Here is a 25,177-nt window from a genome sequence, read left to right as displayed (position 1 = left end):
TTTGTGCCCTCACAGCTCAGTTATCTGAAGATCTGTATTTGACATCCTGTAAATACCCACTGTTGCAACCGTGCTGGTCCCTGCAAGTTTTCTTCATTTCAGTGACATGGATTATCAGAACTTCCCCATACTGTGATACCCCTCCCAACCTCACACCCCAAATCACTTATCTGTGCTGTAAAAATGCCCAACAACTGGAAGACAGAATCATAAAATCATAGAATGGTTTGGGTTGAAGGGGACCTTAAAGATCATCTCATTTCAACCCTCCTGCCATGGACAGGGGCACCTTCCACTAGACCAGACAGACAGGCCAATGTGCAGAGATGGACAAGAAAGCAGCCACCTCATTTTCTTGGTGAATGTGGTTAAAAAATGTCAATACATAGAGAAACTAATCATGATGCATGGATTGGACTTTTCAAGAAAGCAAATTATCAGTGCATCTTTCCTCTGTGAGACTACGTCATGGAAAGTCTGAGGGTGGCTCCAGCTGAGCATGAGTCAGAGGATTCTTCTCAGCATTTTGTAGGTTGCTCTCTTACACAGAGAATTTTCTCATTATCTCCTTTCAAATGGCACAGGGATGAGGATGCTACCTGTGTCTGATGGATCTACTTCTTTCTGCAGAGGAATGTGAAAACAGTGATAATATCTCAGGGCTAGATATTTCTGCCAAGTAATTTCTATTTATTTTTGTCATCTCTGAAAAAAAATCCAACAGTTATCCACAAGAGCCCTTATTAGGAAAGATTTTGAAGATGGAGATCACCATGAAGGCTGCAGGAATTAAACCAGAACAGCAGGTCAACCAGGAAGGGAAGACAGCAAATTCATGGCAGCTACAGTGAAATGCCATCTGTCTGCCTTCTATATGGAAGGATGATCAAACTGAATTACGGGCTCAGATGACTTTGCCACTTTTCCCTCAACACCAAATGCCTTGGAAAACCCACCAGCATATACCATGAGAAATAATATGATGATGCTTACTACAAAGAGCTACTGAAATATAATAAATTGTGAAGAAAACATGGCTCCAGCACAGAAGCCCATTTATCAAATGAGGCTTACACCTTCATTAGGGTGACATCCATTCCAGGGGTCAAGGGGATCTCAATTTAATTGATCCCAAACTTTGCCCCTGAAGTAGAACAGACAAAAACCCAAGTGCACAGTTGTGAGAATCAGATATTGTAACTTGGGGCAGCCTAGGCAGTGAAGGGAATGTGACATAGCAGATGAAGAATGAGCAGCAACTGCACCAAACTAGTAAATTCTTGTTCCAAGGATCTGAGAAATGTGATGAGGGCTCTGTCCACACTCTGCAGTGCTCCCACCCTGGCTGTGCTGTGCCATAACATGGTGCAGAACAGAACTCACTTTCCCAGTACATCATTCTGCTGAAGAATAGGAATGAGAGCATTTTATGGTCTCCGTGAGAGTTCAGCTGCAAAGGGGTCTCTCTGACACCAGAGGTACAAATAATTCTGGCACTGCAAGCTGGCTTGCTTGTCAGGAATGTCTGCATCACAGCAGGATGGTATTGTCTGCCAAAATACCCTTGTAATTCTCTGCTCAATTGCCCTCAATAATAGGCTATTGCCCTTCTTGGATCACTCATTTTCAAGGTGTTTCTTCAGGAGTCCCAGGATTTGCCTGACCGCTGAGGGGACAATCACTGCAGTCCATTTTCCCTGAGGTGACTTCTACCAGTAAGTGATTCAGCTGTACCTGTCAAGTGGCTTGTTTATTCCTGTAACACTGGAACTGTTTGAGGACCATTTCCATATCCTGTGGATTTTCCTTTAGCAAAAGAGCCTGTGGGAGCTTGCTGCTATGGTGACTCTAAACACCTCTTTCCCTTGGGGCTGCTGCAGTGTCACTGCTAAAGTAGCAGCTGCTTTTGGTAGGACAGTTTTCTCATTATTCCTTTTCAACTGAATTTCTAGCTATAAGCTCCAGCAAATGTAAGAGGTGTAATGAGGTAGGTGAATTACAAATGCAGTGAAAAGGTAGTCTGCTGTTCAAAGAGTGAAATACCTAAATTAAACACATTAAGCACATAAACCAGAAGGATCATAGAAATTAGTTTGGTTTTTGTTGGGGTTTTTTCAGAGTATTAAATTAAACTTGCCATGAAGGACAATTTTCCCAAATCAAACTTGCTTGCTTTAATCCATTCTTCCTGTTGAGTCCCCGCAGAAATGGGCCCAGAATACCACTCTGCTTTGTTGTTGCTAGAGAGCTAAAGAGCATAATTTGCATTTCTAAATCTGCTAGGAAGGTGTGACAATGGTTTTCATCTAGCAGCTTCACTATAAAAAGAGGAAGATGTAGCAGGAGGAAAATGAGGATGCTGGGTTTGATTTCTCTTATTTGTTTTATACATAAGTAAATTCAGTAATCTTATCCATGAATTATTCCTGACTTATGCTGCTGTAAGAAAAAGGATTCAGATTCTTCAGTCAACACATCTGTTCTTTTAGATCCAGGAAAATATAAAATTCAAAAGTCTGTTAGAACACCAAGAATAAGCCACTCTCCACCTCTACAGTCTCCATTTTATTGCTGCTGGTTGTGAAGAATCTCTGATCACAAAGATGGAGATGAGGAAAAGGAATGGTTCTCAAATTCTGTTTTGGTTGACTAGATGATTTTAGGGTAAAAAGAACATTAAATATACTTACAATGTGCACAGCCCATGAACAGACAGATATAGCTTATATTCCTGAGTACAAATAATACCTACAAAATACACTAGGTATGCAACTGAGCCAATCTTAGCTTGTGCTCTGTTTTACTTAATTGGTGGGAAAAAAAGAGAAGTTTTTGGAAGAGCTCTTTCGCCACTGTCTTCTGCTTGATCGTACTTAATAGGCTTTTCCATGTGGTTTTCCAAATATTTCTCTGGAATAGCATGCTTCCTTGTGTTCTGCATGTCACTTTCTGCTGTGCCTGTGAAAGGAGTCAGTCTGTCAGCCAGTTCACTTCTCACTTTGTCAGCTGCATTTTTCCAGAGATTCTCTGCAACAATAAATAATTAAAATGAGAGGGTTAAGACAGCAGATTCTTAACAGCAGATAAAACACAGGATTGACACAAACTCCCAGCAAATCAGGTGAAAGTTTTCTCAGGGATCTAACAACCCCCACTACTGCATTCTTTTGCTCTGAAAGTGACATGCACTGTGGTGTGGTGTCAGATACTGTTTTGCTCTCAGCAGGGAAAAGGGCTTTCTGTGTGAATCTTCAGCATTTCCAGTCTTCTTGCAGGCAGCTGGACTAAAACATAAGGCATGCAGTTCTACACAAGTGAGGAATGGTGCCTGTACCCACCCCATTTCAGGAGCCATCCATTATCTCCACACTTCCACCTCCCCTCACTCCAGGCAGATGACACTGAACACAAAGAAACACCAAACACTGGCGGTATAAATGCCCTTAGTCCTGAGGTGAAACATGCTTACGAATAGTCTCTCTTCTATTTTCCAGTGCAGAGAAGGAGCCATCACTCATCTTCCTTGGGGCCTGTGGTTTCCGGAAGATTTTGGGCTCCTGGATCCACGCATGTTTCATCGCTTCATCGGGAGTCATGCGCAGGGAGGGCTCCCACCTTAAATCCATGGGAGACAAATCATTATTCAGTTATTTCTATCTGAAAATTAGTAAGAGGCAAGAGATTCAGCCCTGTCTTTTGAAAGTCAAGTCATGAGGACATTTTTTTGAAACAAAATAATTTTCTTTTTATCTCAAAACCATGGAAAAATCTTACGTGATCTTCTCCAGCCTTCAAAACCTATTTACATCAGCACTGTGCTGATCAAACCCTCTGCAGCATCAAACCATTTTTAATATGCAGTTCCTGCTTCTATTAGGGTAGGGACCCAACATTCTTGTTTAAGGTTTGGTTTTTTGCTCCACTGAAATTATTTTCTGAAACTTCTGATTCAACCAGCAAACCAAAATGAATCAATGATTCACACAGACTTGGCAAACAGAGAACACTGAAAGCAACCCTCTTGTGAAACGTGGTGGGATGATTTTTTCTTCCCTCCCCATGTTATCACAAGTTAGCAGTTTCTTCAGAATTTCTTTAGGAAAGTGCTGCTGAACTGCTAGAAAGAAATTTGAAGTCACTGCTAAAGAAGGCATAGTAAAGTGTCAATAATAATAGTTATACGAATGATGCCACGTGAAAAACAAAACAAAAACCCAAAACACCCCACCAAAAAATAAAACAAGCAAACACAACAGATACCAGGATTTTAAAGGTACAAAAGAATGAACACAAAGTCAAAAGTAGCTTGTTGCATACAGTATGAACTCACATTAAGCATCCTTTCAAGAAGTCCAAGAAACCAGCATCATGGGTATTCAGCACTGTGCTTAGATCCTTGGAGTCTGGGCATCTCTTTTTCCCCTTGCTGTTAGTTACGGATTTAGGAAAACCTTTGGAATCTTAAAAAAAAAGACATCCTCAAAAAATTACATTAAAAACCTTCACTTTAAAGCGTTGCATAAACAGTATCCATGTCCATCCCACTAACTCCAGTTTTGCCCTGTTGGATTGATAATCTACCAGAATTGTGGCAAACAGGATTGATTACATCCTAGAGACCATATCCTACCCTTTGGTTTGTTTGCTTTGAGCAATTTCCAAACCCAATTTACACACAGAGAAATGAAAAATGTAAAGTTCCCAGAGCCCACTGCATTCCTTTCAGCAACAATAATTCTAAAGAGCAACTTCTCTATCACTTTGGCAATCAGAGGCCCATAAACATGAAGAGCAGAGCTCCAGGTTTGTTTATAGGCCTCATTTTATCCTTTTGCTTTTTTTCCATACCTCTTCCTGGCAGTATTTTTATCAGTTAGGAATTAGCTAAAGATCTCTGACACTACTCTCTACCAGTGCTATTAATTAGTGATTAGTGACCAGGGAGGGATCCAGAAAGAACAAATAATCGAAGAAATTACCAAAGAATGTTCTCCTCCTTGATGCAGCCTGGATAAAATCAGCTGGTGGAAGACCCAATACCTTCATAGAAAATGAATTCATAGGGTTAGTCCTCATTTCATAAAGATACACAACAACCATTAGGTGAGGTGTGTCATTTTGCCCTCCTTATGAAAAGAAGTTGAATGTTGCAATTTACTATGAAACGTCTGCAAAATATTTCCTCTTATTATGGAGGGAATTAAGGGATTTCTTAGTGCTGCCTGTACACATCTTTGCATCAAAAATAGCATGGCCAGCAGAACCAGGGCAGAAATTGTCCTTCTCTCCATGGCACTGGTGAGGCCACACCTCAAATCTGTGTCCAGTTTGGGACCTGTCACTTCAGGAAGGACACTGAGGGGCTGGAGCATGTTCAGAGAAGGGAACAGATCTGGGGAAGGGGCTGGAGCACAAGTCTGATGAGGGGAAGCTGAGGGAGCTGGGAAAGGGACTCAGTCTAGAGGAAAAGAGGCTCAGAGGGGCCCTTCTGGCTCAAAGAGCCATTTGGCTGCAATAAACCTCCCTCTGGAAGGCCAGGCTGTAGCCAATCATATTTCATTATTGCTTGAGGTTTCTCTTTGTTTCTGGTAGTGCAGTTTATCAAATGGGTGTGCAAACCAATCCCAAAAGTTACCTCCATGATGCAGGCAAGTTGGTCAGCTTCATTTTCCCCTGGGAATAGCGGATAGCCTGTGTAAAGCTCTGCTATGATACAGCCTAAGCTCCACATATCAACAGCCATAGCATAAGGATGACCAAGAATCACCTCAGGGGAGCGATAAAAGCGGCTCTGAACATAGGTGTACACTGGATCAAAAATCAGACAAGAAGCAAAAATCACAGTTGGGACTGAAATGTCAATTTGCAGATTTCACAGACAAGAGGCATATGTTCAGAAATCATAAATCTGTCTATCCACAGATTGCTCACATAGGCTCTGGAAACATTTTCTAATCCCATCCTAAAAGTAATGGGTGATACACTTTCCCCCATTTTATTTAGAAATTGTTTTTCAACAAGTTTCACTGAAGGAAATTGTTCTCCTAATGCTGTGATTCAGTTTATCCATGCTCATTTTCCTATTTTGAAGGTGTTCCATTTGCATCAATCAACAGTTCCTAAATTAAAAGTACAGTTCCCATTTCCCTCCCTGTGGTAGTCATACAAAAAGTACTAATCATAATTTAACCATCTCACAAAGAATGGCTCTCTGGACCTGACAAACTTCTTGATAAATGAAATATTTGGATTATACTCTTAAGTTTGTTCCAGCTAACCACTCCTGAAAGTACAATTCTGATTTCAACAGGAGTAAAGGAGCTGATCAGGCTTGGGACAAAGAAAAAGAATGGTAATATCTTACTTGTCTCTACCAGTATTTGCTCCACCACCAGTGGCTGAACAGTTCACCAGGTTCTAATTAGGGGCATAGGTCAATATATTAGCCCAATCCAAGAAATAGTTTTTCCACATTATTTAAAATTAAGAAAGCTTATTAAGAAAATTACATCTACTTGACTTTTCTGCAAACCTCTTTGGTCTTCATAGCAGCTTGATCCAAAATCAATAACTTTGACTGAACCTTGCCCATTGTGGTATAATAGTATGTTCTCCTAAAAAGAAAAAAAAATCACAGGAAAAAGAGGGGTTTAGCACCATATTAAGCTAGTGAAAATCAGAATGCAAATCACATTTACACTTCTCTGCATAATGAGAGCTTCAAAATCCAACCTCCTTTGGAATGCATTTGCTAACATGAGGAGGCAGCCAATAATGTGCAATTGTGCAAAGCAGAGGGGAGATTTGGTATCCAGGCTGCAAGTGAGACAGAAAAGGCAGCAGGGAGCTCCCCAAAACTCAGGGTTGCTTATCTAGTAAAAGCCAAACTGCACCTGGCTTTGTGCAGTGCTGAATTAACCAGAACTATCCTTTTGTAAGCACAGAAAGCCCCTGGCCCATGAAGGAGCCACACTCCACAGTTCTTCCCTGCACTGCTTGCCCCAGACTGTGTGTCAGCTCACCCCTCCCCACCTGTGTGATGCACAAGTCTCAAGGGAGGGACAAATGGACATGGCAGGGTCCTGTGGATTCTTAGCTGGGTGCAGGTGGGTACAGCACTGGATTCTTGCAAGTCCAGCTGGAGAAGTGATCCTTAAACAGCCAACTCAGGGATATATGTGTGTGCACTGATGAGCAAACACAGCCTTCAGCTCTCTTCTGCAGAGCTGAGTTTTATCCTCATTAAAAGTCTGTCTAAATGAAGGACTGCCTTCTCCACTCCTCAGCAGACAGATGGTTACCTTTATCAACCAGTTTTACAGTGATTATATGTCAGGGCTTTGAAGGACTGAACACTTCCCAGGTGGATGCCAAATAATGATGAAGTGGTTTCCTGGGTAATTAGCTCATAAGGAAATGCTTCATGTGCCAGGAAGGAGAAGCTGCTACTGGTGAAAGTCAAGGAAAGGAGTGACTTCCACAATCCAGGTGCTCTTGGCTCTGGTAAGGGAAGCAGCATCCCCTCTCTGCATTTTCATATTCCTTCGTGCTCATGGTAGGACACTGTCTCTTATACTGAATCCCTCACAATGCAAGGGAGCTGGAAAACCAGGACTTGACTGAGAAACCAGGCTTTGGAGGCAGTGATTACCTAGCATAAAGGCCAGAGAAACTCCATATTCTACCTAATGCTGAGAAATATCATAGGAGGCAGATGGGACAACAGATGTGAGTTTCAGGCAACATAAACTCATGAAACTGTACAATTGTTGAATGAGAACAAAATTGTCTTTTAGTTAACTCACTACATTTTCACTAACATGTTGCTCTATTTAAATACAGACTACACTAATTGATGCTGCCAACGTCATGCCTTGTCAGTGGCTGCCTTGAAACAGATTTCCATTGGGCTAATTGTTTTTGATTCATATATTTGGGTTATCTTGCAAGCCTCTCTTCTCACTGCAAATTGGTCTGGCAAAGATATTGGCAAGACAATGGGTATAGACAGTATGTGACTTCTCAGAATTCTAAATCAAGATACATTTAGCAAAGTGAGAACAGAATTTTATCCTTAGCATTTTTACCTGAGAACGTATTTATTTCTTTATTTAAACTTATTCAAGAGGGTTAATTTGCCCTTTTGAAAAAGAAATCAAGAGAAACTTTAAACTGAAGTGAAAATATAATGAAAATCCTTCAGAAATCTCAGAAAATTGCAAAATATTAGATTTGGGGCTTAAGGAGAATGGAAATGTTTTACCTAGCATGAATGCTTAGCAGATACAGCAGAGGGAATTGGAGGACAGATGTTCCTTCAAAAAACAGGTGAACACCCAAAATATTGTTTCACAGAATTCCTTTGCCATTTACTAGGCTACCTAATTTTATAGTTATGCCTAAGAAATTAAATTAAGAAGATAATAAGAAAAAGGCTGCCTTGTGAATATTCCTCGCATTACAATATCCCTCATCTTGAAATACTTAATTTTACAAGTACTTTTCTTTTTCTCTAAGCAAAAAGTCATTACCTGAATTTGATTCATATTTGCATATGTTTTGGCAACCAAATAATCTCATTTAATGCTTTGGTGAATGAACGGAATCAATTGTAATGATGAGTTGACTGTAGCATGAACATAATCTGAAGTAAATTACAGCTTCTGTACAAACATCATACTGGGTTTTTAGGGTTTCTCCTGACAGTTCCTCGCAATCAATAAAGAACAGGATAAGTTCATTTATTCTGTACAGAATACTAGGTGATGAAATGATTGTACTTACAGGCTTCAGATCACAGTGAATGATTTTTTCCTGGTAGAGCACTTGCAAGCACCTCAGCACACACCGAGTGAAGTGGCGAATCAACGACAGGCTAAAGCCTTGGAAATTGTTCTTTTTGATCAGCTCATACAAATTTATTCTGTGGGGGAGGAAGAAGCAGCAGACAGAGAGCAGATAAGAGATTGGAGAATTTATTTTTAAAGGCATGATTAGTTTCCAGTGCATTAAGAGCTTGTCTTCCCACATGGAGGACTCATGCAGAGGAAAATGACAGCTATTTTCCTTCCTGCAAATGCTGCCCTGCATTTGATATGCACAAACACCTCCCAGATCTAAAGCAGATGTAAAATCACTGAACTTCCTTGCTAAACTCTCTGCTGTTAAGCAGCTGTGCTGATTTTTACCAAGAACAATAATGATTCAGGAACCAAAAAAAATTTTTTTCTGTCTCCTTTTGCTGTCGTTTCTCTTTGCTTTGGCGTCTTGAGTAAATAATTTCTGTTTAAAGGTTTTTAACCAGCAGTAAAGATTTCTAGATAACCCCCCCATCAAATCAGGTCTCAGTAGGTTTTTATATCCCTCTGGTGACCATCACATCTTAGCAACTTCCAGTAGCCCTGCCCAGTAGCCTGGAGAAAAGAAGGCTCTGGAAGATCTCATTGCAGCTTTCCAGTGCCTTAAGGGGTTTATGAAAAGGAGGAAGAGAGATTTTTGATAGTGATAGTGACAGGACAAGGGGTAATGATTTCAAGCTGAAAAAGGAGTAGGTTTAGATTGGATATTAGGAATAAATTCTTCCCTGTGAGAGGTGTCCTCAGCACTAGCACATGTTTGCAAGGACATGACCAACTGGAGCTTTCTGCCTTCCTCACTGGAGTGTCCACTGGTGGTAGGCACAGCCCATTCCTTTGGAATTAAAGTTGCCAAGACTTAAAGGAAAAGATCACAAATCAAAGGCTTTTCATGGTATTTTAAAGGCAATGAAAATTTACTAGACAAACATTTTTCTATGACAACAAGTCTTCAACTCCTCTGTGGAGACCTAAAGATAGTGGCTCTCCCATTTCCCTGTGTGTTTCCATAGCGGCTTTCAGAAAAGACTGGTGTGTCTTCCCTGGAGAGGAGTCACCTCTCACCCCGTGTGCCTGTAAGTGACAGACTCACATGCAGGAACACGAGGGATTTAGGTTTCTTTGGGATCAAGCTGTCCATATCATGCTGAATCTTCAGCAGGGACTGCAGCACATGCACCAATGGGGGCTTTACTCTAGGGGCTGGAGAAGTGTGGGTAACCTGGATAATTCCAGTTTGATTCCCTGATTACAAGAAGGCTGATGAATAAAATGATCTGACTTCTCCAAAATTCCTCCAGAACTCCTCCTAAGATGCCCTGCAGCAAAGATTCATAAAAAGTAAGATGCAGTTTTATTTTTAAATTATTTTATATTATTCATATTTATATACCCTGAAGTTTACCAGTCCTGAATTTACTCTTTTCCTCACAGGTCTTTCGGGGAAGAAGCCTTCAATACCCAGCACAGAAAATAATGGATGGATCATGTCATTGCCCGTGTGAAGTCTGAACGTGGCCTTTTTCAGTTCACCTTGGGTGATCAAAGGCTCAGTTATGCAGTCTGTATTTAGACAGTGTTGCTTTCTAGCTGCCAATTCTTCTGAAGAAGACATAAAAATTAAATCTTGTAAGGCACAAGAGCTACAATTCTCCTTAAGGTGTATGTAAAGGAAAATGTACTTTACCCTAGCAGTTCAAAGGAGATACAGAAGTGATTGCGAAAGTAGAAGTACTCCTTCATGTGGATGATATTGTGAGTATCATCTTTGTCTTTCTTCAGCAGAGCATCAAGGATCTTCACTTCTACCAAAGCCTGGCTGTGAAATCTGAAATATCACACGACATGGGAATGGTGACATCAGCTCAGGGTAGCATTTGTATTTCTGCAAATGCTACAAACACCATGAGCTCAGCAGGTGGGACAATTATTAAAATGTTTCGTTCAACCCTGTTAACCACTGTAATTTTGATTTCTTACTCTTGATTCCTAGTCTAAATACACTGGCCTTACATAACATTTCAGAGTACCTATTTTGACTTGTCTGAAAAAACCTTTAAATGAAAAGGTTTCCAGTGAGCATCCAGACTAAAATTCTGGTGCTCTCAAGTCTATAGGAATGCTTCACTTTCCTTGAACATGTTTCACACCTACCACAGTCAAACAGGGGATTTTGAAAAGCATCTTTACACTTAGTGTTCAGTGAGGGGGAAAACGGAACAGCTGAACATCTGTTTCACTGACTTTGCTTCAAGCTCACAAATTTGTAACCAGCCACTTAACAGGAACAGGTTGCTTAGGACCACAGTGTAGAATTTTTCATGTTCAAGCAAGTGATGGGTGCCTTCCAGCATATTCCTGTGGTTTTGGAACTTTGTGGGGACGCTCCCTGCTCTCAGTTCCGCACAGCTGGTTACCTGGGTTGTGTATTCACTGTGCAACAATGAGAGAGACCTTGTGAGCCTGGAGAAACTGTGCTTGCTTTCCTAGGCTGTCTCTCCTCCAGGTCCAGGCCAGTTCCTGACATCCTCTTTCCTCACTCTGCCCTCACTGTGTTTAATGAATGCACAGGAGGTTTGATTTTGATTTGTTCACATTGTCACAGTTTGCCTGTATATAAGAGGGGTGATTTTACTGGTTTAAAGTCAGCAGGTATCTCACCTTTTCTTATTCCTTATTATTTTCAATGCCACTAACTCATTGGTTTTGTGATCCAGGCATTTGGCCACCTGCCCAAATGACCCTTTCCCAATGACCTCCAAGACTTCATAGCGGTAGGCAATGTGGTCATGTAAAACCTTCAAAAGAACACAAAGGGTTCAGATTCAAGGAGTACAACAAAGACCAGGCTTCCCAGTAGCTCCTGTGTGTTTGAGTCTGCTCTCCATGACAGATGGTGGGCTAGCTGCAGGTGAAGTCTACATCAAATAAGGTAACAAGGAAAATCCCAAGTGATACTTCCATAGCCCAGCTACCTTGCATCCACCCTGCATGACATGCAAAGTGAATTCTCCCCTGAGCTTTAAAAGGTATTTTTTCACTATGTGAACATTTATCTTCTAGAAACAACATTTATCTCACAGACAACACTTAAGAGTTGGCATAAAATCACTACAAACTTACTGAGCTCAAAATGAACACCATAATTTTTCCACTTACCTTTAAGTAGGAACCATGCTCATCATCATAACAATTATTATTCTGGGTTTCAGGCAAACCTTCAATCTTTTTAGCTTCCAGGCCAAGAAACCAGAGCTCTGTATAATTGAAAATTTCTTTTTGCTCATAGACTGTTAACTGGTTTCTAAAATTTTTCAAGGCTTCTAAATCAGAAAACAAGAACGTAAAACCAAAAATCAATAAAATGTCAGAAACCTGATGGCAAAGTGCTTTTACAATGGAACATTTCACAGTAGAGCCCACCACTTTGAGCAGGATGCTGAGAAAAGCTGTTAGAGTTCCCTTCCAACTGAGATTTCTCTTTTTCTACAATTTCATACAAATTTCTATTTATTTTTTTTTTATTTTTTCTGGCTTGCAGTATTAAGTTCAATAAAGCACTCATCATCTGTCGGCAAGACTTTTAAGAGAGTTTAGGTAAAAATTATTTACTTGTGAGGGAAGTTATGCATATAGATTTTATGAAAATCCCATCTGGTGTCTATCTGCTCCCTCAGGCTCCATAACTTACATGAAAAGTTACATTTTTATTGGTTTGATTGCTATATTTATAAAATGTCAGTAATGTCTAGTTAACCAAAGCTTTCAAGTACTTGTTTTTCTGATAAATATCATCAGTCAGATGCTTGAGGTTAGGAATTAAATGGAGTCCAAATCTGCTTTTCTCCTAGTTCTGATTCTTCCTGCATAGAATTTCAGCTGCCCTAACACCTCCACTCCCATCATTTAAATGTGGATATATATTCAGACAGGAGCATTATAAATCTATGTGTTGCATGCATGTGTGGGTGTTTTGTTAAACAGTGGCAGATCTTCATCCAGCAATGCAGGGATGCTAAATCATTTCAAAGCAAAAGGCCACTACTTTTTTTTTCCTAGACTCCTTCTAGAAATAGATTAACTCTGTCAGAAACTTTCTAGATCCGAGAACTCCCAAAATGCAATTTAGCCCACATCAATAAAATAGGACACAGCCACAAGGAAGTGAGAAACGGTTTTATCCCTGTAATGGAATATTACTCTCACCTATCCCACCTAAGATAGATAAATACATCTTAGATAAATACACATTCTTTTTGATACTGCATGTTTCTTTTCTGTATTTGTGTTAGTCACATCATTCCCCTACTGGGTACTTCCCCAAGCTGGATAATCAGAAATCACTTAGTCCCATCCATATTGCTGCTCTCTAAATTGTTAAATATTTCAGCAGCCATTTAACATGGCACCTCTGGTCCCTGATTGTCCTGACTGTATACACTCCTCATCTGTGTAGGCAGCCTGTCACTCCAGTCCTTTCAGTTTATCCAGGGATATTCTACCTGAAGCTGTCATAGGCAGTTTGACCCCGATGCTGGTGCTCTCCAGTTCGGATGGTTTTGTATGGACTCTGGTATCACTCTCAGGAAGACTGTCTGGAAGGTTAAATTGAGGAAAATTGCCTTGAGTTCCATTTTCCTGCCAAGCAGAAAAAAAATTTAAAAATTAAAAACTGCTATATTCACAGAGACAAAGCTGCAATATATTTATTTTGGATTAGCTGAGTAATCTCTGTGTCAATTTTGTGCTGAGTTAGAACAAGCAAGCTTGAGCACTAGAACACCCTGCTTATTCAGACTGCAAATTCTGCCAAAAGCACTAAAGGCTGTTGGACCATGGAAAGATAAATCTCTATAAAAGAGAGATTTCTTCATCTTCCAGATTCATCCAGTATATGGACTCTCTAGAATTGCTATCTGTACCACAGCCTTGGAGGGCTGTGGAACAATCCCTCTTGGAAACCAAGCTAAACCAAGTGAAAGAGAGGAAGTTGATTTGGAATAACCAGTATGGATATGCCAACAAATGGTGTCTGAATGACTTTGTTGTCTTCTCTGATGGAGTGATTGGCTTGGCCACTGGGAGAAAAGCAGTGAGCATCATGGACTTTGCCTTGAGCAGGGCCTGTGACACTGGAGCCTAGGGAGTGGGAGATGAACTGGATAAATGGATCATAATGAGAGCAGCCTGCTCCAAGTCTGCTCTGCTTGTAGTGAGAGGTTGGGCCAGAAGTCCTTCAGAGGACTCTTCCAAGCTAAATGATTCATTTATTTATTTCTCATTCTTTGAGAAAGTCCTCATAGAAGTGGGGCTGGATGGAGACAAAAAACAGCTTAGTGTGTGTCCGTGTCAGAAGGGTACCAAAGCCATATTCCAAAACCAGCACATGGTTGCCAAGACAAGGAGAACCCAGGGGATGGGATATGGACTAACAAGTGGGCAAGCTTGGTCCACCACATCCTTGCAAGAAGTCCTGACTGGTACCACTTCAATAAAAGCATCTTGGTGCTTGTGGGGTTTCAGTTAAGGATGTGTGCAAGTAAAAATGGGTTCTTTTCAAAATGAAGCATTTTTCCATACTTGTCGCTAATTCTGACCCTTCTTCTCTCTTCCCCCACACTTATACACTTGTGACACTTTGCCACTGACACTCTCTCAGTGGTACTTGGAGAGAGGCTGGTTCATCAGGCAAGCAAGATTCCCAGGAGCTTTATAACTCACCTGAAAAGAGGGCAGGACACTCTGCAAGCTCTTATTTGCTATTTGAGGCAGGCTGCTCTCAAAGGCGAGAGGGTTTGCAGCATCTGCAGCCAGACCATGCTTGACTTGACCTTCCAGATGTGGGAGGGAAAGGACACCACGACTGACTCTCTAAATAGAAAGCACAAGTAAATGTCACTTAACGACCTAGCAAGCAGTTCTGTGCCACGCCTATGAACAGCAGAGGGATGCAACTCCTTGGAAAATGTGTATGGTTCACTTCTGACACCTAAAGGCAAAGGGGAAATGACCAGATGCTAAGGCAGCTTCAGCTGTACTAACAGGCAGCACGAGGTTGTCCAGGCAATCCAGCACAATTTAGGGAATGAGACTCCTCACAAGAACACTTCCATCCAGCATCAGAGCAGTGACTGCTTCAGCTGCAAAGGGTGGCTGGGTTTGGAAGCCAGCAGCCATACCAGGCAGCAGGACTCCTGTGAATGGGGAAAAAACCCACACAGGGTAATAAGTAGGCATGAAGTGTCAATGGCAGAAAATACCATTAACTATTCCCAGTGGCAGAAGAGAAACTGGGACTGGACTGCTGCCAAACACCAGGGGTGCACTCAGTGGGAAGTCTTCTCTGCACTGGATTCTCCATATTTCCTTCCCCCTCATTTCCTATGGAGATCCATTTGACTGGGCCCCTTTGTTGCACTCCTTACTGGTGAGGAAAAGACAAGCTCTCAGCAAACTTTGCTGAAAAATAAATGCTAATGGTCATTTAAATAATCCAGAATTACTAGTCCTTCCTGATTTCTTCCATTTATTATTTGCAAAGCACGGCTATATCATTTTTAATTGCAGTCAGTCATTAAAGGGCACAGTTTTATGAATGTCTTGTATGTCTTATCAATGTCTTGAATATCTCAAGTCAGAGAAGTCAAACTCTTAGCAGCAAAGAAAACTCTTTCAGGTAAATAATAAAACTCTTTGGTAAATAATAAAACAATTATTTGAAATAGATCTGAAATAGATCAACTATGCACGGTGAAATGCAGAATAAGGTCTAGAGAGCTAAAGCTACAGCCCACATAAACCTGTGAAATTTTTCTCCTCAGAGAAGCATAGAAACATATTTGGCAAGCTTTTGACAACAAAGGTGAGGTTTGATATTTTCTTAAAAAGCAAAGGAGCAATGCTCTCAGCCAATCAACTTTAATGAGTAAATTTTTTATTCCAATAAATAATGGAATAGCCTTTAAAAACTTAGAACTGGCATTCCAGTGGACTTTTCGCAAAAGCTTCAAAGAAAAGTGATGTGGTAGAAGAAATTCCTCAAATGCTACTGAACACAGCAAAACCAAAGTACTTGCAGGCATCTGGGACAGTCATACAGCCACAGAGAAAATGGAAGAGGACAAGGAATAGAAGACTTGCCTCTGCCCATATTCATTTATTATAAGAGATCACTTAAAAAACAAGCATTCAGGTATTTTTGAAGTCAGCTGAAGAGTCACATACCTGATGGAAGACTCTGTTAGAGCCCAGATGATCCCTCTCTTGAACAGTCAGCTGAGACTGAGAAAAAGCATCCACATGGGAAGACTGCAAACATAAAGTGAGGCTTTAATAAAAATTATTCTGGAGGAAAAAATTATGGAACCTCTGCCTGATTTCTGTATTTCCCTCCTTTGTGGCAATGCCTGTGCCAACACAAGGTGTGAGAGAGGGCCACAAAAGCTGCTGAAAACATGTTACACTCTGGCAATGCCTTTCTCAATTGAGCAGCTGTTTTGTGGGCTGGGGCAGAGACAGTTTATTTTGTTATTATGCCTCTCAGATGCTTGGTGTGCCCCTGTGCTCAGCCAAGGGAAAGGGGCCTCTGCAATCCCTAATTATGTACTTGGAAGCTGGTGGTGAGTCTGCTTGGAAGAACAACTTTAAATTGCCTTATGAGGTAGATTGTGAGCCCATACATTGCTACAAGCAGCATTAAACTGATTCAGCTTCTGGTACAGATTTTGTAAAAATAAAATCAGAGTTAAAGTTTACTGAAATATAGAAAAGCCCCATTGGCTCCAATGGGCAGACAGCATTAGCAATAAATACAACAAAACCCATGGGGAAAGTGCTAAGCAGCTCACCATTTTAGAGTTTGCTGGTGCTTTCAGCAGTTTTTCAATAAACATGCTAAGTAGCATTGTACACTTCTGCCCAATAACAAACTGCATTGAAATGAAGAAATCTTTAGGATAATTTAGACCGAGAAAACTTCATGGCAAAAGCAGATTGGAGCTCTGCTCTATAGGCTGGAGTGAAACCCACTGGGTTTGGTCAAAAGGGCTCCTGAAGGAGTCTGTCTGAGCCTGGAAGAGGCAGGGACAACTCAGATTAGATGCTGCACCTGTGCCAATACACTGCAGATATCCATATATAGACATAGATAAACATAAGTATATATATATATATTTATATATAAAATCTGTAGTGGGTGAGGGATGGTTGCATGCAAATTGATCCACACACACACACTGTGACCTTGATATATGCAAGGCACATTAGCATTGCTGCAAACAGGGAGATCAAACTGAACACACCTCGACAATGGCTCTGGCACATCCTGCCCTGAACAGAATCACAGACTGGTTTGGGTTGGAAGGGACATTAAAAACCAAGCAGTTCCAACCCCTGCCATGGGCAGGGACACCTTCCACCAGACCAGGCTGCTCAGAGCCCCAGGCTCCAGGAATCCACAGCTTCTCTTGGACAACCTGTGCCAGGGTCTCACCACCCTCACAGGGAACAATTTCTTCCTCCATTTTCTTTCTCCTTTCCCATGGGAAGATATCCCATCTAAACCTGCCCTCTGTCAGTGTGAAGCCATTGCCCCTTGTCCTGTCACTCCAGGCCCTTGTCAAGAGTCTCTGCCATCTTTCCTGTGGGCTCCCTTCAGGCACTGCAAGGCCCCAGTGAGGTCACCCCAAAGCCTTCTCTTGTGCAGGCTGAACAATCCCAATTCCCTCAGCCTTTCCTCCCAGCAGAGCTGCTCCACCCTTCTGATGATCTCGATGGCCTCCTCTTGACTGACTCCAGAGCCTGTAGCATATCCACCCTTGCATTTGCACTTAGATTAGAGACTATAAAAGACTTTTCCAAACTAAATATGGAGCTAAATCTCTGTGTACAGATCTACCTGACCACATGGAGGAAATGCTGCCTTTTGACAGGTTCAGCTGTCTCACCGTCAGCCAGGAAGACACCACTCAAACTGAGCAGACCAGCTGGAAACTGCCCCTGAGATAACTGTGCTCTGTGCGTGCTCTTCCTGTTCACAAATGAATAAACAAACCCTTTCGCAAGGGCAAACCTCAGATCTAGAACAAACTGAGAACAGCTCTGTCATGAGATGAAGGGTGGCTGTGAAACACAGGAGAATGGCAGGACTAAAACCTGGACACAGTAATTCCCATCTTTGGAACTGGAGATCACTCAGACAGGAATAAGGGATGATATGCTGTAAATCCAAAATATTACCAGTGCCAACACAGCAAATGCCACAGAAGAGGGTCACCAGACTACTGCATCCTAAACAGGAGTGTCCTAGAGCATGACACAGTTTGCCAGAGCACCAAAAATCCTTGTATGAATTTCTTTAGATGATGATTCCATGGAAAACTCAGTGCCAGAGTATTTTCCCAGACAATCTACAGACAATCTTATGCAATCTACATATCTTGCACTTCAAGGGACAATCACATTTGTTATGAAGGTGAGTCTGGGATACACACTCAAAACTCAAACTCTACTAATTAAATCAGCCCAGCTCTTAGTAAGACTATTAATTTTAGTGCATGTTATACTTTTTCCTCACACTTCATCCATACTTCATTCCCAGCAAGCTATGATTTTCAGTTTCTGGAGCTGATGAAAAGATTACATTTCATTTCAAGGTAGTTTCTTAACTGCTTCATGCCTTTCTAGTTACAAGTCAATACAAAGCCAGGATTTTATAGAGAAAAAGCTATCACTGAAAACCAAAGAAACAATGACTTCACATACCTGTGCAGACTGCAGAATCTTCACTAAAAAATGGCATTTTATTTCTTACCAATTCCTTTAAAAAGCTAGGCAGCTATGTCTATATTCCTAAATTTTTTAAAGTAGATTTACTAACAACAGAGCATGAAAAATTTAAAAAACATATTTAAAACTAAGCTAAGGAAGAATGTGAGTAGGCTCCAAGATGGGCTGCCAGAATTTGGATTTGGAATCCTTTTAATTTCCATTCAGTGGGGAAAGATTACCAAGATTTTGAGGTGGACATTTCTCTTTTTACAGTGTAAAAGCAAAATCAGTCCAAGCCTTTTTTTAAACCATGGAAATCTGTGATCCTCTTTGTCCCCCTTTCTCAAAACCTACTTACTAAGGCTTTATTGCTCTTTAGGCAATTTATTCAATAAAATGAGTAAGTGACCGACCTTCATAAAATTCCCCCAAATGGGTAAATAACAAACTTCTATTTGTAGAAAACCTGATCTGTGCCTACACCAGTCCTGCTGGTGGCTGAATGGGGAGCAGGTGGATTTATTGGACAGTCCACACAGTGGTTTTATTTGATGGTCTTGATCCAAGTGACCCAGCAGAACTGCTCCAGCAAAACCCTGGAGTTGCCCTATGGGCTCCGCAGCTGAGCTGTTGTGGCTGTGTTCATTCTGGCAGAAGCACTCCAAAGAAAAACTGCAGCACCTGTTACTATTTCACTCCTGTTTTCCCTGCTCCTGTGGCACTCAGCCTTGTCCTACAGCTCCAATGCTGCAATCCCAGACTATCATCTCCTGCTATTCCAGCCTTGCAAATCTGGGACCACCTTGCTCATTCCAGTTACCACCAAAGAAACAGAACAAGGTCCTCATCCACCACCGAGCCCACAGTCACAAAGTTTCAGCTTTACAGCATTCTGTAAAATCAGGCATCATGACACACTTCCATAATTCTCAAAATATCAAAGTATTTTTTCAGTACATGTTAACCACAGAAATCAGAAATGCATTAAAATTTTGGAATTTTTTAAATACACAACTGCATGAAATAAAGACCCCCCTCACTCACATAGGCTCACAAAGACCCCCTCATTCACTCTTCCCCCTGTTCTCAAAACTGAAGGAAGCCTGTAGAATACATGGAGAGAATACAACACAGGTGCTAAATCATGCAATACATTTAAAAGCCGTAGCAAATACACTCTCTCACTCAAAACACAGTAGGAACACAAACATTTTCCCCACCTTGTCAACTATTTCTGTCAGCATTACTGCGAGAGCTGTTAAGTGCAGGACAGGAGATGTTTATTCCATGCAGGGAAGGCATTTCAGGAAGCCCACCTTCATCTAGTCAGAGCATAGCAGGAGCAGTTCCATGCACAGTGCCCTGAGCAGAAAAAAATGGATAATGCTTCTGCTTGGCTTCAGATTTAAATTTTTCTCCCGGAAATATGCCAGTGACTATTAGCTGCTCTAGTATTCTTTTGGTGGCCATCTGTTCCCTTTCTCAGCCTCCTTCTAGCCAAATATAATTTTCCATATTTATCATGGCAAGTCAGTAATAAGAAAGACAAATATAACAGGATTGGCTGTTCTCCTTGTCATCTCAGTCTGTTCTTTCTCACTGAGCTCATGTGCTTGCGAAACCAAAAAACACTTGAACTTGGATTTTGTCAGAATTTGTCACAGCGACCTTGCTATACACCGAGCAAAATCTCTTCAACAAGACTGACAGACTGGAAAATGAAAATTAATTAATTCCTTAAGGGTTGGTTTCTCATTGGGCATTCTGTGTGAAAGAGTGGCACCTTGGTCTGAGGTTCTTGAAGGCATTGGTGCAGAGCTGCTCTGCCCTGTGGGATAATGAGTGTGTGGATTATTTTGGTGTGGATAATGAGACAGAACTTAGCTGCCCTCCTGTCCTTCCTCTTTCTCCTTTGGATGCTGTGCATGTGTGATGGGGCACTGATGGAGGCGTCCCTATTCCCCAGCTGTCTCAAGGGAATATCTAAAGCAAAAATACAGTGTGGTCTCCTCCTTCATACAGCCAAAGAATGAATGTTCCCTGATGGTCTGAAATCTGTCAACAACCCAGAATAGTTCTACTTTCACTCAGAAACCAGGGTTTTCAAGGAGGAAATACATGCTCACCCACTGAAGGCTGCTGCTTTTACAGATGCTGCTGGAATGGCCAAAGGACAAACAGTTATTCCCCTGCACCCATGGTGGTCTCTGCAAAGCCTCTCCTGATGTAATTGCTGGGCTGCGCCTTCCTAAAAGGCACATTGCTCCCACTTCCATCACTCCCACTTTTCCATTCATCCAAACCTGGCAACCCTCTAAGCAACAAATCCTCCCCAGTATTACAAACCTCATGTGCAAGAGAAACTTCTTATTCTCCCACCAAATAACCACTCAGGCTGTCATGCCAGGAGGGGAGGCATGCAGATCTCCTAGAATGGCTGGGGTTGGAAGGGATCTTAAAGATCATCCAGTTCCACCCTCCTGTCATGGGCAGGGACACCTGCCACTATCCCAGGTTGCTCAGAGTCCCATCCGGCCTGGCCTTGGACACTGCCAGGGATGGGGCAGCCACAGCTTCTCTGGGCAACCTGTTCCAGGGCCTCAGCACCCTCACAGCAAAGAATTGCTTCCCAAAATCCCAACTAAACTCTCAGTGGGAATCCATTTCCCCTGTCCTTTCACTCCAGGCCCTTGTCAATAGTCTCTCTCCATTAGCAGTCCCAAGATAGCCTCCATAGAAAGGAGTGAAATACAGATCTGCCTGTGTTTTAGCCATCCCTCATTTAGAAGAACATCCTCTATTTTATTTTCCTCATTTCCTTTCTTTGCAATGTTTTCTCTCCTCTTCATTTTATTACATTCTTGTAACCATATTCAAATTTTCTGTGATAAGTCATGCAGGAATAAAAACAACCTTCAGGATCATTCTTTTATATTATCTGAAGAGGACCAACTAATTTTGATGACATAAGGCATTGAATACAGTTTTCCCCTCCATTTCTCAACAATAGTCTCAAAACAAGAGAAACTCGCCAGGATTCTTACTAAGTTTCAGTCATGCTACAATGAAGTAAAAAGCAGTACATAAAATGTTTCAGCTATAAATTTAAAGCAGATTTTTTTAAGTTTGAAGGAAAGATTTATCTTTGTAACTAATTTTTTAAAATTACCCACTTCACAAAGACTTTTAATTAAAAGAATCTATGTGCAATAGTACATAAATTCCTTATGGATGTGATCACTGCCCATGATCATCACACAGACAATATCTCTACCAAATTTCTAAATTTGGCAACATCTCTGTGAAGTAGAATAGTATTAGTGGTAAAGGAAATTAAAGAGCTTTCCCTGCAAAGAAAATCCCCTGCATCATGGAGTAGAAAGAGGATTCATTCCATCTTAGCTAAACATTCAAGGTAAACAAATTTCCCTGTGGAAGTACCCCTGTCTTTTTATTGGCTTTTCTTGAGAAGGAGCCTGTTCCAATAATGTAGACTAGATATCTCAAACTTTTACATCCCTAGAATTAGATTAGATTAATTCTACTCTTTATAGCATTTACTCTACTACTCCTGCACTTCACTCTTCCTGATCTGAGTGAGGGCAAAAAGCACAGAGGAGCAATGAACTGAGCTGCCTCAGTGCTGTGCTGTGGCACCAATCCAGGCTTGAGCAGTGCCACAGGGAATATCCAATGCTGCCACTGCAGCTGAACGAGGGAAGATAAATACCAAATTCCCAAAGTGAGTGGTGTTGACAGAAAACTTCTTAAACCACTCCTGCTCTATTTGCCCTAATAAAGCATAGGAAGCATGCTTTTTACCTTTTGCAAAATCATTGCAAAGGGACCGGGTGATTTAAGGTTTTGCATACATTTACTTGGGCAAAGATGAACCAATCAGTCCAAGGCTGACAGAAATAGAAAAGTCAGTCATGGGGTCTGGCTCCTTTAGAATGTTTCTTCCACAGAAGAGTGCAAAAGCATGAGATATGATAACATCAAGATTCTAACATTTAAGTTAGTTGCTAGTAAAATGGCTCTTTAAAGTTTATTAACAATTCCTATCACGCTTAAGATCTGCTCTTTCTCCTAGCAAACAAGAAAAAAAAGTTACAATGCTGTTTGTTCTAAATGTGCTCAAAAGCTGGGTAAGAATCATGAAAGCAATTTTACATAGGAGGGAATTAAGGCACTGTGTTGCTAAGGATGTAATTGCCAGAACCTTTTGAGATAATTCCTAACATCTGAGTAAGTGTCCTTGACTGAATTCAAATAGAATTTGGGGACATGGGGATTTTCCAAACAGCTCTCTGACTGTATAAAGCCAAAAGGACCCCAGCGACATCATCATTTCTAGAAAACAGACTGGGCAAAGAAATGACAGCCCAGAAATCAGTGCTCCAACTGATTTTCCTAATGCATCAATCTGTTCTCAGGACTATTCCAAGAACAGAAAATATGGTTATTCCTGGACTCACAAACTGAAGAGGAATCACATGAGAAGCAGGAATTGGAGATGAACCAGATAAACTGATTTAAATTGAGTGGGGTGCACAGATGAAATGTAGGTCTAGATATGTTGAAAAGTCATAGGCAGGGAAAAAAAACCCCCAAATTTGTTAGGCCAACATATAATAGAATCATAGAATATCCTGAGTTGGAAGGGACCCACAAGGATCATCCAGTCCAACTCCTCACCCTGCACAGGCCCCCCAACAATCCCACCCTGTGCCTGAGAGCACTGTGCAAACCCTCCTGGAGCTCTGGCAGCCTTGGGGCCGTGACCATCCCTGGGGAGCCTGTTCAGTGCCCCAGCACCCTCTGGGGGAAGAACCTTTTCCCTGATACCCACCCTGACCCTGCCCTGACACAGCTCCAGCCGTTCCTGGGTCCTGTCCCTGGTCACACAGAGCAGAGAGATCAGGGCCTGCCCCTCCTCTTCCTCTTGTGAGGAAGCTGCAGAACGGCTGTGAGCTCTGACCTCAGTCTGCTCTTCTCCAGCTGAACAGACCAAGCACCCTCAGCTGCTCCTTGTGTAGCTTTATCTTCAAGCCCTTTACCATCTTCCTGTCCCTCCTTTGGACACTCTCCAACAGCTTTAGATCTTTCTTATATTGTGGCACCCAAAACCACACACAATATTCAAGGTGAGGCCAACCCAGCCCAGAGAAGAGTGGGACAATCCCCTCACTGGCTCTGCCAGCGATGCTGGGCCTGGTAAGATCATGATCATGATGGAAAAAGATTTTTGGCTTGCTTGCAAGCTCTGAAAGCTTTGCAAGAACTTTCCTTCAAGAAAGAGCTCCATCTGTTTCTACCCATTTGCAGGTGAAATGTGGGGACCACCTTTGTTATCCCTGTGCTGCCTCAAGTGGAAGCTGGAGGCCAATCCAGGAGAACCAAGGCCTCTCAGAACCTGTGTAGTTCATAATTACAGTTACTAAATACCTCCCCAAATCCTACTGACATCACACATTCACCTGTGTACTCAGATATGTTTCCTAAATAATGCCCTCTGAGGAGGAAAACCAGGGAAATCATTCCCAACCTCATCACTTCAGAGGGGTTACACTGTATGAAATCAGAACCTCAGCAATGAGTGACCTCTCACAGTAATTTTTCTCCAGAAAGTCACTTTAAACAAAAGCATAATGTGTCAGTTTTAAGCTAGAAACTTATTTTTTAAAATAAAATTAAAAGATTATTTAAAAAAATAATGTAGGACTTTTGATTTCAGAGTAATGCACCTCACTGTATTTCTATAGAGCATTTTTTCCCTCTAAAATAAAAAATAGACCAGCTGTCTACAATAGACATATACTTTTAAGATACCACAAAGCCTTTTACTTAAGCCTAAAGGTCAATCTGAAGTCTTTTGCAGAACCCTAGGTACTCTGAGATTCTATAAATTAATTATTTGCTTATTATTTTTGCAGAAACCTGTAAGATCCCCCGTAATTTAAAAATGTTAATTTCTTATCTTTGCAGCAATACTAATGATACTGCTTTCATTAAAAATTGCCATCAAAAAATCATAGATTCATAGAGTATCCTGAGCTGGAAGGGACCCACAAGGATCACTGAAGCTCTGCACAGGACAGTCTCAAGAATCACACATCTTAATTCTGCTTCTCCAAAGAAATTTAAATAATGGTTAATGCAATAAAAATATCATATGGAATTGATGGCAGATGGTACAACGGACTGAACTATCTTCTTTCTGTTTATTTTCAGTTCCTCACAACAGGTATGTCACAACCTAATACAAACATTTGTAGATCAAACAATAAAAAATGCCAACCATGATTACCTTAGGCTGGACTCTTTTATTTCTTCTCACTTGTAAACAAGAGTTACTGAAGAAGCTGAAATCACAGCAGCTCTCACTGCTCCTTTCTTGCTTTTCCCATAATGACAAAGCTCCGTGTTTTAGATCAGTCTCCATTAAATTGTTCTCTTTGTGATTTAAACCTGACACTGAAGATAATCTGATCCAACCTGTGCCCCTCTGTGAATAAAAGCTTGGGCTGACTGATGATTTTTAGGGTGAGCTG

The 25,177-nt window shown here is 41.3% G+C and overlaps 1 protein-coding gene across 2 annotated transcripts; it reads right to left on the bottom strand.

The window, feature by feature from the left end:
- Positions 1-2,552: 2,552 nt before the first annotated feature.
- DYRK4 (dual specificity tyrosine phosphorylation regulated kinase 4) lies at positions 2,553-20,212 on the bottom strand. 2 transcript variants are annotated; one of them, XM_071422522.1, is made up of 14 exons: positions 19,940-20,212; positions 16,080-16,163; positions 14,577-14,726; positions 13,358-13,493; positions 12,015-12,178; positions 11,517-11,653; positions 10,543-10,683; positions 8,785-8,923; positions 6,533-6,614; positions 5,636-5,808; positions 4,980-5,040; positions 4,331-4,460; positions 3,470-3,615; positions 2,553-3,027 (listed from the first exon to the last, which is right to left on the bottom strand). In XM_071422522.1, exons 1-14 carry the CDS (start codon positions 19,943-19,945, stop codon positions 2,801-2,803), a joined length of 1,776 nt encoding a protein of 591 aa, XP_071278623.1. In that variant the 5' UTR covers positions 19,946-20,212; the 3' UTR covers positions 2,553-2,800. The 2 variants fall into 2 exon arrangements, with proteins under 2 accessions (XP_071278623.1, XP_071278622.1); XM_071422521.1 differs by having other exon boundaries at positions 19,844-20,211.
- Positions 20,213-25,177: the final 4,965 nt, after the last annotated feature.

Source organism: Agelaius tricolor, unplaced genomic scaffold (assembly GCF_023055355.1).
Source record: "Agelaius tricolor isolate 1412-34295 unplaced genomic scaffold, bAgeTri1.0.p SCAF_3, whole genome shotgun sequence".
Classification (NCBI taxonomy): Eukaryota; Metazoa; Chordata; class Aves; order Passeriformes; family Icteridae; genus Agelaius; species Agelaius tricolor.
This window is presented reverse-complemented; position numbering and strand designations above follow the sequence as displayed.

Bases quoted from the DNA above. Each gene is read 5' to 3' on its own strand.
- DYRK4 (XM_071422521.1), bottom strand. From the start codon at position 19,867: ATGCTGACAGAAATAGTTGACAAG. The intron at 14,727-16,079 runs GTATGTGACTCT...CTTTCTATTTAG, and splicing joins CTAACAGAGTCTTCCATCAG to AGAGTCAGTCGTGGTGTCCT. The intron at 3,616-4,330 runs GTGAGTTCATAC...CATGGATTTAAG, and splicing joins TTCTTGAAAGGATGCTTAAT to GTGGGAGCCCTCCCTGCGCA.